The sequence below is a fragment of the Erithacus rubecula genome (genome assembly GCF_903797595.1).
Source record: "Erithacus rubecula genome assembly, chromosome: 18".
Lineage (NCBI taxonomy): Eukaryota > Metazoa > Chordata > Aves > Passeriformes > Muscicapidae > Erithacus > Erithacus rubecula.
The window spans coordinates 3,720,222-3,734,751 of NC_136670.1; the positions used below are offsets into that span (position 1 = coordinate 3,720,222).

Consider the following 14,530-nt stretch of genomic DNA (forward strand, 5'->3'; position numbering starts at 1 on the left):
TTGTGTGGGGTTTTTTTTTGTTTTGGTTTTTGGGGTTTTTTGTTTGTTTGTTTGTTTTGGTTTTGGTTTTTTGGTGGGGGGAGACATATTTATTTACTCTGTTTCTTCTTAAAAAGATTCATGCAAACTTACAATTTTCAGTATCAACCAAAGAAAAATAAAATAAATTGAAAAGGATCTTATTTTTATGAGACACCAAAGAGATGAGCAATGGGGTGATCAGGGGAAAGCAACAGAATAATCAACCCTAATCCAGAATATGGACTAAATTCGAGTCTTTAAACTTCAGCACCCCTGGGAGCTGGAGCCTGGTGTCTGTGCAGGTTCCTTTATCCTTCCCTTCCCAGAAGATGCAATTTGAAGTGAAGTTCTGAAGTCCACATCTTATTCCTGCAGCCCTTGCTTTTGGCAGTGCCAGTTCTAAGAGCTGTGCCCATGCTCAGTGCACCATCAGCAGATGCAGATGCAAACACAACAAATTCTGTCTTCCCAAATCACCCCGTGGGAGGGTTCCATGCAGGAATACACACATGTTCAAATCAGATCACTCTAGGCTCTTCTTTTTCCAGCACTAATTTCTCCAGATTTCTGTTACATTCTGAAGCCAGCAGAAAGCAACAAATACACAAGAAAATTTTCCTCAACAAAATGTGAGCAAGTGTCCACCTACTTGTATACTGCAAAAATCCTGTCTATTAATTTTTTATTTTACACTTCATTGCTGATTTTCCAGGTCAGTTTGCTGTATATCAGAAACTACATCAGGATCTTTCTGTCTTCTGGTTCCCAGCACTATGTGCAGAGACAGCTCTGAAAACAAAGCTGTGTTTTTCCCTGCTTCATAAATCACAAACAGCAAGAAAGACTTTGGATTTCCAAAATAACAGGCAATTCAAATTGTTACCCATGAGGCAGAGGGGAGTGGAGAGCTCTATGTGCAGCTGTGGTGACTTTGCAGTGCCAGTGTTGATGCAGCTTGTGCAGGGGAGCTGATTTTTGGGGATGTAACCAAAGAGATGTCTCTGGTTTGCTGGGATAAACTGGGCTTCAGCCCCACCCTGGAGCATATGTGGCTGGGAAATAGACATGGGTTGTCTCTGAGGATCCAGGAATTCCTTAAGAGAGTTTGAAGGCAAGGTCAAAGGGAGGGTTTGTCCTGATCATCTTGTTTTGAGACTGCACCCAGGATGGCTTATATCCAGATTGTGTCACAGGAAAGGATCAGAGGGAATTGCTCCTGTGATTCCCAGTGTTTCCCAGCACAGATCCTGCAATCATCCCCTTGCTATGTGCAACAAAGGTGTGAGGAGAAAGGCACAGTGGGGCTGTGTGTGTCTGCTCCAGCCAAGCAGCATTTGGCACAGATGGAGCCATTCTCTCCAAGAGCAAATTCAGATTTCCACAAGGTTTGTCCAGTTGTTTGAGGATGGAGGGAGGTGCTCAGCAGTGCTTTCTTTGCTGGGCTGTTGTTTCCAGATCTCAGACAGCATCCATATTAATGGAGCATTGTTAGCACAGTAATTTATGCTGTGTTCATTACACCTGAGACGTGTAGAGGCATAAAGTGCTCTGCAAACCCTGCTGTAGATTGGAGCCTGACAGAGGCAGCTCTTTAAGCAAGCAGCACATTGCTGTTTGGATGGCAATCACAGGCTGGACAGCACAACCCCTGCCAGGATGGGCTGTGCACTGAGGAGCTGGGGACTCCACAAAGGTGGTGTTTGCAGCAGAGGTGGCCTGAGAAAGCTGCTGGATTTGAGCTGTTTGTGAAGCCAAACACAACATTTGGATCCAAATCCCATTTCTGCAGCTCTGCAGGCTCCAGGGTGGATTGAGCACAAAGCTTTGGGTTCTGTCCCAGCTCTGCAATGAGGAGCTGCAGTGGTGAGGGTTGTTAGAACAGCTCATTTGGCAGAGGCAGCAGCACAGAATGTTGGTCTGCTCCACATCCATCAGAGAGCTGAAATATTCAAATTACTTCTTCGGTGTCTGTTTGCCATGTGTTTAAATAAATACCCAATTTGCAAAATTTGCAGTAATGGTGCATGAAAATGAGATGTACAGTGGCGTGTACTTTTGACCCAAGGCTTGTCAGTCTATTACAGAGCAGGTCATTTAACTGGGAAATTCTATTAGCTAATCAGGCACTTATGTGGGACCCATCACTCACACATGGAGCATGGAGAAACGTGCTGTCACTCCCAACTTTTCAATACTTAAGAGAACCAACTGCAGGCAAGTCCAATGGTGTGGAGTATTTTATGCAACAAAAACTGTTGGTGGTATTTTCAAAGATGAAGTGCAAGAAAAGATACATATATTTTAGTAGGTTTTTAAAGGAATGTATGTTTATTGTAGATGGGCAAATTACACACTGTGATGTTTTCCTATATATTTTTCTTGTGTTTTTTATTTTTCAGGAAACAAAAATCAACTGTGTCCGGCTGGCAACAAAAGGTATGTGAGTCTCTCTTTCCTGCAAAACACAATACCAGAAATGTAAAAACTGCAGTGGTGGCACAACTTGATTACAGTTCCTAGCCAAAGAACCAGCCTCTTTATTTCCTCTTTTATTTTTTTAAAAAAGGAAGATTGACAAGCCAGAACAATAATTTCCAGGACCACTTCACTATATTTGTGGCCTCTGTTATTTTTTTTAACGCAGGGTATAATTCTCTGTGGTTCCTCCTTCCTCTCGTTCTGTTGACAGCTTTTCTGTCCTGAGGACTGTTCTTGCTGTTGGCAGAACATCGCTGAAAAAGTGACATTAACTTCCTATTCAATTTGTTCTCTCCACAACTGTACAAAGTAGATAAGAGGAGATCTCACGTGAGCCTAACCTTGTACACAGCAGGGCACAATTCTTACATCACCCCATTTCCATGGTATAATTGAACAAACCAGGAGAGAGCATTCCTGATTGTCACTGTGGTGAGCTCAGAACAGACCAGTCTGACAGGTCACACAGGGCAAACCCAAGACAAACAGCCCCAGGTTGGTTCACAAGGTGAAGCTCCTGAGGGACCAATGGTGACGATGTCTGAGCTCCTTCTCAGAGTTTACAGCTGCCTTTAACAACTCTTCTAAAGATTTCAAAATCACCCCACGGGGCTGCCTTTCCAGAAAAGATGTCTGACACAAATTTATTTGTAACACAGAGTAGCTGTAAAAAGATTTCCCCAACAATTGTTGTAGTCTGCAGAGGGGCTGTGGGGACATGCTGGGGTTTTGCCATGGGCTCTGCTACACATGACTCCCCATTCCCAAACTTAGCTCTGCCAGCTTGTGCTCTTGCTGCTTTGCTGCCATGTGAAATACCTGCATGGCTGCCTGTGGAGGCCTTGAGAGTTCACCCAAATTGGCAGGAACCCAGAAATCCTTTGAAGCCCCATCCCATTTTTTCCATTCTTTTTCCATCTGTTTTGACTTGTGGCAGAAGTTAATGACTTCATTGTCCTTTCTGCTGATCCCTTCTGCATCTCTACTTGCAGAGGAGTTGGGAGGGCTCAAAGAAACCCCATTAGCCATTGGAGAGCATTTTCCATCTCCCTGTGGAGACATCCCCAGGCTGTCAGAGCCAGCCAGGCATGGGGGGCAGATCCCACTGTGCAGCAGTTTTCCCTGCTCAGACTTGGCCATGTGGGGCTGTAAGCAGTTGTGTCACCACTGAAAGCTGAGGAGGAGGAGCCCATTTCTCCCATTTCTCCTTCTCATCTGTGGCTCTGGTGCTCCCCAGACCCTCTTGTTCTATTCCTGTTTAAAAGTTCCTTGTAAAATCTTTATTGAATTCATTCTCTGGATTGCAAACATTCTATGTGTCTCAGTCTATGTGTCTCCTTCCTCTCAGTTTTCTCAGCTGGTAGTAATGTGACCATTTCAAATACCTGATTTTGGCTTTCTGGTGGTAGAAAGAGGAAGGGCAGAACTGAGTGAAATGAATCTCCACAAGCCTTTCCAATAGCATAGTCTCTTCATGAGATCAAGGATACAGGATTAATTAGTTTTTGGAAACCTGTAGGTCATTCTATTTCAGTTTTCATTTTTCTGGAGCTGGTGGAAGAATGTTGTCATCTAGCAGGAAGGATATTTGCTCTGTGACTATTCAAAAGAAAGTAACACACAACTTGAAAAAACTCCATTCTGGCACAACCTTTTGTTTGCTCTCCCTGATTTGGGTACCTCAGTGAAGTGTCCCATCAGATGTTTGACCTTCAGTTGAGATAATTTTCATTAACCCTGTTGGGTCACCAGGAAGAGTCAGTGAGCCACCCAGTCAATGAGCCTTCTCCTTCTGTTGGTTCTGAATGCCATCTCTTTCTAAAAAAGAATCATCTCTTGCTAGGTTTAATTTAATAGGAGATATAAAAGAAATGAGTATAGCCTAAGGATGTCTAGAGCCACTGCTTTTTGGTGATCTTATTATTTAGGTGTTTTTCTTTATTGAGTTGAATGGAAAAGGACAAGAAATGATGGTACTTCTAGTGTTTATTCTCCCTGTCTCAATTCAGATCACTTTTGATTTATATCACTTTTGATTCATATCACTTTTGATTTATAGGTAGATATCTTTTTCCTGTGGAAATTCTTTTCCTCCTGCCCTCTCTCTGGATTGCAATGCTGCAATTCCCAGTGCCTGTCCCTTAGCAGGGAGCCTGGAATTCCCCAGCTCTGGCTGATGGGAGGCAGATTTAGCTCTGTAAAGGAGCAGGGCTGGGTGCAGCTCACAGGAAAGGCAGCACCACGAGCTGGGGTGGCAATGTCACAGGACCTGGGCAGGGCCAGCAGTTGAGCCCCAGCTGAACAGAGTGTTTCTGTGAGCTTTCCCACAATTTCAGCTTTTCCCACCTTATGGATAAAGGGACAGGTGCTGTACCTGCCCTCTCTGCAGTGGGACAATGCACAGAAACACTCACAAAACTGTAATTATACCATGGCCTCATCCGAGGCTGATAGCTGGAATGTTCTAGATGACCTCCTGTGTCTGTGCTGTCTCCTGTCTGCTCATTTTATTGATTATCCTTAATGGCATTGCTCTGTATTCCCCTTTATTTGCATTGGTGTTTTTCTGAGGATAGAATGAGCAAACCTGAAATTTGCCTTGAACAAAATCAACAGAGCTGCCAGTGAGGATATCACTGTGGTGTCTTTGGTAGGAATTAAAAACAAACCAAACATTTTTGGAGTCAGGATTAATCTCAGCATTAAAAGCTCTGCTTTGAGTTGGTACTAGAGAGGAAAAATTTTGATGCAAAAAAATAAATACATACTACTGATGCCAGACTAAATATTCATTTTGGAACAGAGGCCCAATTTCCCATTCCTAGACATTTGTCACTGCAGCAGCTCCATTAGCACCAGTGCAATGAGTTCTGATTTACAGCAGTGACAGGAAGATTAGGATCGAGGCATGTTTAAGCAAGGCAAGAATTCTCTTGAAGCACTGGATTAACAAGGGCACTAAACGTGAGCGTGGGAGTAATTAGGCAGTGAAATGTGTTAGGCATGTGTTACTGGGGGATTGTAACACATCCTGGGTGTTGCTGCAAGGCACCTGCTCAGAAGCTGAGTCTCTTTAATTACTTGAGAGACACACGGGGCTGTTCCACGCCTCTCCTTCAGCTGCTGCCAGGGAATGTGCCTTCTGTGTCTGTCCCATTGCCCCAACACCAGCAAAAGGAAAGCAGAGCATTTAAAAGTGGTTTAATCCACTAAAAAAATAAAATAAAATAGAGTTTGGTGCTTTCCCAGCTGTCTTCCCTCCTCTTTAGCTGTCCAGATGAGCCCTTTCCAGTTCAGCCCAGAGCTGCTTCCCAGCTCTCCTGTGGTGCGCTCTCTCTTCATGGTTCTCTGTGTGCTGCTCCTGGTTAGATGAACTTGATTAGCAAGAAAAACCTCTCAAATCCTTTTGCACTGGGTTTTTCAGTGGTGGGAGGAGGAGGTGGCATCAGCATTGCAGAGCAGCAGGTGCCCCAAAGCAGAGCCACAAGGTCCCCAGCTCATCCCCTGGGCTCATTTCCCTCCATCCAGTGCCAGGTGAGGGCTGGGAGGTGCCTGTGGGAGGGCAGGGCTCACCTGCAGCCCTTGCTGCTGACCCTGGCTGACCCATCAGAAAGCTCCCTGCCTTCCCCACTCTGTGTAGCCATCCCACACTTTGCCAGCATGTCCAACATTATTAACCTTCTGTATCTGCGTGTGTATTGATTTTCAGATTTGTTGGTCTCAGATCTCTCACCACGTCCCTCCTCACATGGGCTACTCTCTCTCTTTTTTTTTTTTTTTTTTTAATTACTGGACTAATGTTATCTTTCACAGCATTAGGCACTCGGATGCATCTCATTAACATAAAACACTCTTTTAAGATGTTTGTAATTAAACCCCAATTTGCCAGCTCTCTGCCATACAATTTTCATTCAGATGGGTTATTTATAGGTTTTGCCATTCGGTTTCCTTGACAGCATTTGTTTTAATATGTCCCATTCTTTCTGAATTAACTGACTTGTTCTCTCTGTCTTAAAGCAACATATTTATATCGACACTTTATTAGAGAAAATTGCAACCTCTTACCGAGAGAGAGCGATTACCTCTTGTATTCCTAAAGTGCATTAAATTAATTTCACACTGTAATTGAAACCAAGGCAGAGGGCTCATTAATGGTTCCTTATCTCCCAATACCCATTTCTTCTTTCCTTAAAATGTGAGTTCTTGCAAATGAAAGAATGGAACTATAATAACCATTATGAGGTACATTTTTATTTTTTTCCTATTTTTTTTTTTTCTGTCTTGTGCATGCTGCCTGGGAACCATTTTTCTTGTTCTTAGCAGTGATAGGTAGACAAGAGGTGACCACGAGAAACCCGCCCAGCCTCTTGAGCACAGGTGATTATCAGCTCAGGAAAAGGAAAACTGGCCAAACCTCAGAGGCCTGAGCAGCTTCATGACTTCTTGTTTAATACTTGTTTTGCATGAGAAATTACTTTTACAATTGCTCCAGCTACAGTATAAAGGAGGGCAGTGCTTTCATGGCACTCCTTCAGTGAAGAGCTGCCTGTGCTGAGGGTCAGCTGGGGGCTCAATACTGTGAAATGTTCACAGCAGCACTGGAGTGTGATGGGAGAGCCCCAGGGATCCCCTCTGCACAGGCTGTGACCCCTGAGCAGGGCTTGCATCTCCAATTACAGGAGCTGTGCCATTTTCTGGGGCTGATTATTCTGCTTATTCATAGACAGCTGAGTCCTGCTGTCGGAGAAATGGTGGCAAGAGAAGGAAAACTTGATTCTGTGAGCACTCTGTAGGAGAACAGAGGAACTATAGAAACTGTAGTTTCTATAGAAACTTCTGCTGGAGGCAGAGATGCTGCAGAGTTGAGCCTCAGCTGCACCAAGGCACTCACAGTGGGGAGTGAAGTCACACTGGGGGGGTTCAGAACCTCTCAAGGGTTTTGCATTCCATCAGGAGGCCTGTGTGCCATAAAACTGCCCCATCATATTAACATTGGGACCAGGATCATCATTAACTCCAGAAAAATTAAATATAGAGGGGAGGTCCCATCAGCTTGTGGAAATAGGTTCTTCTACTTCAGCCTGATGTGCACAGAATGAGGGGCTGGGATGTGACAGTGTTACATGAGATTAATGGGAAAGGAGAGTTGCTTTTTCAGTTTTTAGATGGATTACATTTCTCTAGGAATATTCCTCTCCCAGTACTGCATGGTTGTTCCTGCCTAGTTGTGAATTCTTCACCCAACAATCATTTCAACATTATTGCACATCAGCTGTGATGATACAGGGGCAAAAATGTGTGAACTGGGAAGTTCAAATGCATTGGAAAAGAAGATTTTTGATAATGCATCAGCACGGGAAGAAAGAAACTTCCTGGAAGAAAGTTGGCATCTTAGTAAAGGACCTGGATCTCAAATTTAATCAAGGAGATCTTGGGCTGGAGAGGGAGATTGCAAAAAAATCAGTGGAAAATGAGAAAGGAAAAAGTTCCTGCTGTTCCCATACAATTTTGCTGCACGTGAAAACTGTTGATTTAATAACTCCTGCTCCTGCAAATCCATTGAAGAGGCTTCTTTTGTTTCCTGAAATATATTCTGGTTTTGTGGACAGATAACATATTTTTTAAACAGATCTAATCCCACTTCAAATCTGTTTGTTGCTGCATTTTGCTTCTAATACACTGGAATATTATTCCTTTGACAGGTTTATTCTGTTTTGTGCTATTTATTTCAGAGGAGTTTAAAACACTTCTTAAGTTGAAATGCTTGAAAATGTTTGGTTGGGTTTTTTTTTCCCCTGAACAAATTTCTGCCTTCTAAAAGTTTTTTATTTTTTTTTTTAGCACAGGTTTTGTGTATCACAGTCCCTTTAGGGGCTTCCTTATCCCACGGCACAGCTTTGAATTAGTGCAGAACCTGGTGCAGGATGGGATGAGGTCAGGAGTGAACAGAATTTGGTATCTCCAGCCCAGTGTCCAGGGGTCATCATCTCCTCCAGAGCTCTGCTGCATTGCCAGACCCTAATCTTGGGCTGCCCAATTAAAATAAGCATCTGGAGGGAAGGGGAGAAGAAGCACAGTGTTTAAGATAAAATTTGGGATAGTTTAGCAACAGGAGACTGTGAAAACATCACCTTTGTAAGTCAAAGCATTCTCTGCCAGGACACAAGTAGCTTCAGAAAAGAAAGGGCTTTGGAGAAATGAAAATAAAATATATTCTAGCTGTGTGAGACAAGCCCTCCAGGAGTCAAAGCAGGCAAGGATTTACCTGGAGCAGTGTGGAGGTTCTTGTCCCTTTTCAGAACCCACCTGGTGGGAAGGGATGCTCTTGGCCAGGTATTGTGGCTGATCCTGAGCCAGTGTAGATAATGCAGATAAATTGGTAGCCAGATAAAGAAGTGGAAATTAAAGAAAAGTCAGTAGCTGGACATGAAAGCCACAAGTGAAGGTCAAATTAAAAATGTTTTCCTTTGGTTCTTTGGTTTTGTTTTACTTAGTTTGAATGCAGGGAGCACTGGACAATTCCTCACATGAAATTTAGGGGCTTGTTTTTCATCTCTTCTGCTGGAAAGTTTGCAGGAAGAGCTCTTTGGATGTCCCTTGGAGCCTCTCCTGCCCAGGGGCTGAGAGGAGGGGGCAGCAGCATGGGGGAGGCAGATCAATCATGTTTGAGAGGACAGTGGTGCTTTGTGTTCCTGACCTTCACACCCTCACACCAACTCATTTGGCTGATCAGGATTTTGTCTCCATTTCCTGATATCTGCAGATCCAGTGGGTCAGCCACAGATTACTTAAAATGATTTTCATAAAGAGATTATCATTGTTGGTGTCCTTTTACAACACTTCCAAAGGCATGGCAGACCCAGGACTGTTACAAATACTGATGCCTGTTTCCTTAAATACATTTTTTTTGATAAGCCAATATTCAGAAAGAGGGTTGATATTAATGAGCTTCTGAGCTTCTTCCAGGAGCTGGACATTAAAAACTATATGGTTGCATTAGGATATGTGATAAAATTACAAGTTAAGTGTGAGACTGTTTTGTAGTATTATTGCAGAGGAAAATCTTCATTCCAGTCTTGCCTGGAAGTGCTGCTTCAACTTGGCAGAGCACAGGAAGTGTCCTGGTGTTTATGCAGCACACATAGAGTGTGTGTACACAGACTCCCAACACTGCCCAGCTGACTTTTTCCCACTGGAAGAGAGATTCCTCCTTCCCATGCTGCTCACTCAGCTCAGGGTGAAGCCTCACAGGGCAGGTTTTTGTAGGGTCACCCTGCTGCTTGAGGCATCTTCACCCATTGGGGCTCAAAAGGTGACTTTATTTCAGTGTTCACTTTGTGCCCACCCCTGGGCTTTGCTCACTGGTTTTGCAGCTCCTGCAGCTGCTGTGGGTGTTGAATTTTCATGATAATCAGGATGAGAGCAGGGTAATTACTCAGAGGGGGCTGACTGGGGGGAAAGTCAATAATTGTGGTGAATCTGTTATATATTCATAACATTGTCAGGCACTGAGAAGTTTGACTTTACAGAAATTAAGTTACATCTGTAAATTTGAACTTGTTATATTGGTAATTGTACTAATTTTCCATTTTTATAATTTTGAGCTAGTTTTTAAATATAGTTCTGCAAAAATGAAGAGTTGAAACAAACATTCTCTCACCCTCTGAACCATCACATCACTTGTTGGCATCACAGCAGCTCTCTTTAGGGGAGCTCTTCTTTCAGGGAAATGCTGTAACCTTTCTTATTCTTTGGGACCATATATCTGCTTTTAGCCCAAATTAAGGGCTCCTCTTTTGAAGAGAGAGGAAGAAAAACAGGAGGAAAAAAAGAAAAGCCTTTGTGCTGGATTTGCCTGGAATCTCCAGGATCAATTATTCACTTACAGCTATTTTTTAATTCTCATTCAGCTTAGCCATGCTGATCTTGATGCCTCACTGTGTGTTTACCCTCATCCTCCTACAGATTCCACCCATAAGCCTGAAAATCCCTCATACAAATTCTGGTCTGTCTTCCTCTCCAGGATTGCTTTGTTTTGCTGCTCTCTCAGCTCAGAATATGGTTGAAAGCTTTTGGCTCTCATCATTCTGTCTGCTCCTTTTGAGCTTTGTTAAAGAAATGAGTGTGTCTCATTATAGTCTTAAGCCTGTGCTGTTTGCAGTCTTCAGTAGCTGGAGGTGGAAAATTGGTGTAGTGAAATTGTGAGTGGTGATCCTCCTTGTGATTTCATTTTTAAATAAATTGCAACAAAGAAATAGCCAAAGACAAATCTGGCTTTTAGATGTGATGAGCTGTTCCACTCTGCTGGCTCATGGTTCATGGAGGCACCAGCATCATGCACAGATGTTTTTAGTGCTAATACACAGCTGGAAGGTGTGGTAGCTGCCACCCTGGGCTGGTGCTGGGTATTTCCACACCAGGGTGTAAATTGTGCCTTTACACATTTATCTCAGAGTTATCATTCCTGGAGGTACCTGTCTGCCCTTGTGTTCCCACATCAGATTGTGTTTTACAGATATAGATACAATCAGGAACTGAAAACATGAGGGAAAACATTCCTGCATGCAGAGCTGCTTTAATAATTTGTAGGCCACTCACATAGAAAGCACCATAAAAAAAAAATAAATAAAGGAAATCATGTTTACAAGTGATTTGAGAATAGCTGTCTTTTGAATACAAGCCTCTAGGTCTATTAGGAGATTTTACATTCAGCCCACTGCCTGGCCATTATGTGCTGCAAAGAAATTACTCTGATTGTGCAGATCATTTCAGCACATAATGACTGGGAGCCCAATATTTTTCATTAATTTTTCTGGGTTAAATAATGTTCTGAAGTAATTTTTCTGATTATTTTTTGTTCCAAGAGTGGATTTCTTTCTGAAGTAGCTGTGTTCTTAGGTGTTACAATTTTGAAACCAAACTTCATCATTGCCAGACTTGTTCCCTTGCTGGATCTTGCCTGTCACCTGGAGGTGGCTGAACTTCCATTTTTTGTGTTGCTTCTCTCATTTTTACCTCCCTCCTTCACACTCACATTACCCTTTTCTTGACTCTGAATATGGCTGTCCTTGGAATAATTTTATTTCATTTCTTTTCTTCTCCTGTTAAGCTTTGGGATGCTTCTCTTTCCTCCAGTGTCTTGGCTCCTGGTGATTGTGGTACCACTTCCATTGCAGGATTTTGTGCCTCACCAGCTGGAAGTCTCTCATAAATACCTGACTTTTCCTCCTGCTTATGGCTCTCTTGAATTCTTTTTCCTGGCAGTGTAATTTTTTTTTTTAATGCAATATTGCAATTGCTGCCTAAAGTAAAGAATGTTTCAAATTGCAGTTTGTGAAATAGGTTTTATGGAAGAAACTTGTATTATCAGCCCTGCTTAGCTACCTGCACTCAGTAATCATTCTTTCCTGGATGTTTTTCAGCGTGCCACCTCCACAGAGGAGGTTGCTTTATATTTGGTGGCTTATTTTCAAATAATATACCTGTGCAGAAATTGCTGGGAGAGAGATTGCCATGGTATCTTTCCCTTAGCTGCCACTGCTGGTTTGCACATTCCTGAGGCTGCCAGAGCTCCAGGAGCATTTGGACAGCACTGCTAGGGATGCTCAGGATGGAATTTTGGGGTGTCTTCAGGGCCAGGAGCTGAATTTGAGGATCCTGATGTGTCTCTTCCAGCTCAGCACATTCTGTGGTTCTATGAATCAACATTAGCATGGCCAGATTAGACCTCAATTAAAACCTTAATTAAACCATCAGTGTGTTATGATCCAGAAACCTGACTTCTCATGGGCTGATGAGCTGGACAGCTCTGGGAAATTGGCCCTTTGCCCCTGCCCTGCTCTCTTTGCATCTCTGCAGCATCACCAGAACTGTATCTCCCATGAATGTGCTTCCTCTGCTGTCTCACTGCAAGATGCTGGGTCTGGGAATTTTGGAAGGGATTGAAGAGACACAAAGTCAATTGGGCTGCTAGGAAAGGACTAAAATGTTGACATAGCTGTGAGTGACCAGTGGAGTGATGGGTGAATGTCAGAGTCACTGCTCTGGCTCCTGGGATGGTGCATTTTGTACATTTTGTACATTTTGTACATTTTGTGCATTTGGGACATTTTGTACATTTTGTACACTACATGAATGAATATCTCTCAGAGCCTGGTGAGTAGATAAGGCACAGATAGGGAGTTAGGGCACCTACAATCTTCACACCCCTGGCACTGCCTTCTATCATTTTCCTTCCTTATTAAGAAAGCAAGCTTAGGGCAGAAAATTGTCCTAGTTTGTGTTAATGCAGAGCAATGGGGTCCTGACCTCTGTGGGGGCTCTGGGTGCCACTGAAATACACACACTAGTAACAGTGGTGACTTGCTCTGTGTCTCACTATTCCAGCATCCAGCTTCTGTTACAAGGAACAATTCATTCCAGGAAATGTGGTGGAAGTAACCAGTAGAAAATACAGTTATAGTTTGTTTTCATTCCTTTTTAATGCAAGCAATATATAAACATGGTTTTTCAGAAAGAAAAGGGTGGCCCCTCAAGTACAGTAGTGCAGAGATTTGCAAGTTGTGTTTAAAGATATTTTATGAAATGGCCATCTGAGCAGTTTTTATGGGCTGCTGTGCTCAGAGGATTTCAGATCCTGCATCTCTATGAAGGAGAGAAGCAAAACTGAATTCTAAAACAGCTTTTCTGTCAGGAAAGTCATGTCCTGTGAGCAAGGGCTCACAGAGCTCCTCCTGCCAGGGCAGGAATGTCCTTACCTACAGCTGCTGCTGGGGCAGGTGGGAAACCAGAGCAACCAGAGCAGATTTAGACACCTGCATGGAAAATAAACCAGAACAGCAGGAAAACAATGGACTTCTGCAGCAATGTTTCATTGCAAGGCTTTGAGAATCCCAGAGTCAGGAATTTGCTGGCACTGTCATAGTCTCCATTGCTAGGCACTATTTGCTGAGACAACTTACAAAGGGTTGGGCTGGTGGCCTAAAGGGACTGCTGGCCCTTGCCAGGAGAGAGAGAGTTGCCCAAAAGGTTGGAGTGAATCAGTCACTGTGGTGTGGAGGTGTCAGGATGGATAGTGAACCTTTCTTCTCCTCCTGGAACTGCAGGAGCCTGCAGTGGGGTGGGAAATTCCAGATAAAAACACTCTGCCCACACATTGCCTGGAGAAATGAGCAGCAGCCTGGCAAAATCAAACCAATCTGGTGAACTGGAAAGTGGAGTTGACATCAGGCTCTTATTCCTTCTAACACAGCTCACACTTCATGAGGGTATTCAGATGGTACAAAAATGAAGGGGTCTGACTGTGCTGTTTATAGTAGAAAACCATTCTCCACCACCTATTATTTAGGGTCATAGGAGTAACTGCAGCTCAGCTGAAGGATAATTTGGAGTACTTCTGACTTTCACTTCAAATGAATAGAGTTTTAGCCATTTTCAGGGAGAAACTGTACCTTTCTCATTGCCTTTGTTGTGTGCCAGTGTGGGGATTGCCTGTCTGTGTACAGCTCACCTCTTGGACACATCTACTGCAGGACTGTGGGAGAGCTTGTCAAACAAAGATGGAAATATGCAACTGATAGAATATTTTATTTTCATGCTCAGGAGTCCCATTAATGCATTTCAGACATGTGAGCACAGAAGTTATCAGTGAACTGATAACTGAATGGGCAAATTGGTGAATTCAGCAGAATAGTAGAGTTGTCAGGGGCAAATGCTGAAAATTATATGTGTGATTCCAAGAGCCAGCCCTTTTTTCTTGGTAAATTTTGCGTTTTGCTCTGGCTAAACTAGATTAACAGCTAGGAGAAGTGAAATCAAGCTTTTATCACTGCATCAACTCTTAGAGCATATGCAGTTAAACATGTGGCAAAGAGGAAAACAACACCCCAGTGACAATAACACTGCTGCCTCACCAACACATGGCCTTGATTGAAAATATTATCTCCCCAAGCAAATGACTTCATGAACAGAAGTGATTCAGATTTCCTGAAGATCAGCAGCACAGACCTGTTAAAAGAGCAAAACATTATGG

The 14,530-nt window shown here is 43.2% G+C and overlaps 1 protein-coding gene across 6 annotated transcripts in view; it reads left to right on the forward strand.

The window, feature by feature from the left end:
* The window catches only part of PTPRT (protein tyrosine phosphatase receptor type T), a 438,156-nt gene that overhangs the window by 345,777 nt on the left and 77,849 nt on the right, over nt 1-14,530 (forward strand). For all 6 annotated transcript variants that reach the window (XM_079321668.1, XM_079321670.1, XM_079321671.1 and 3 more), the window contains exon 13: nt 2,421-2,457. In XM_079321668.1, coding sequence (XP_079177794.1) covers nt 2,421-2,457 — 37 coding nt within the window. The remainder of the gene's footprint in view (nt 1-2,420; nt 2,458-14,530) is intronic.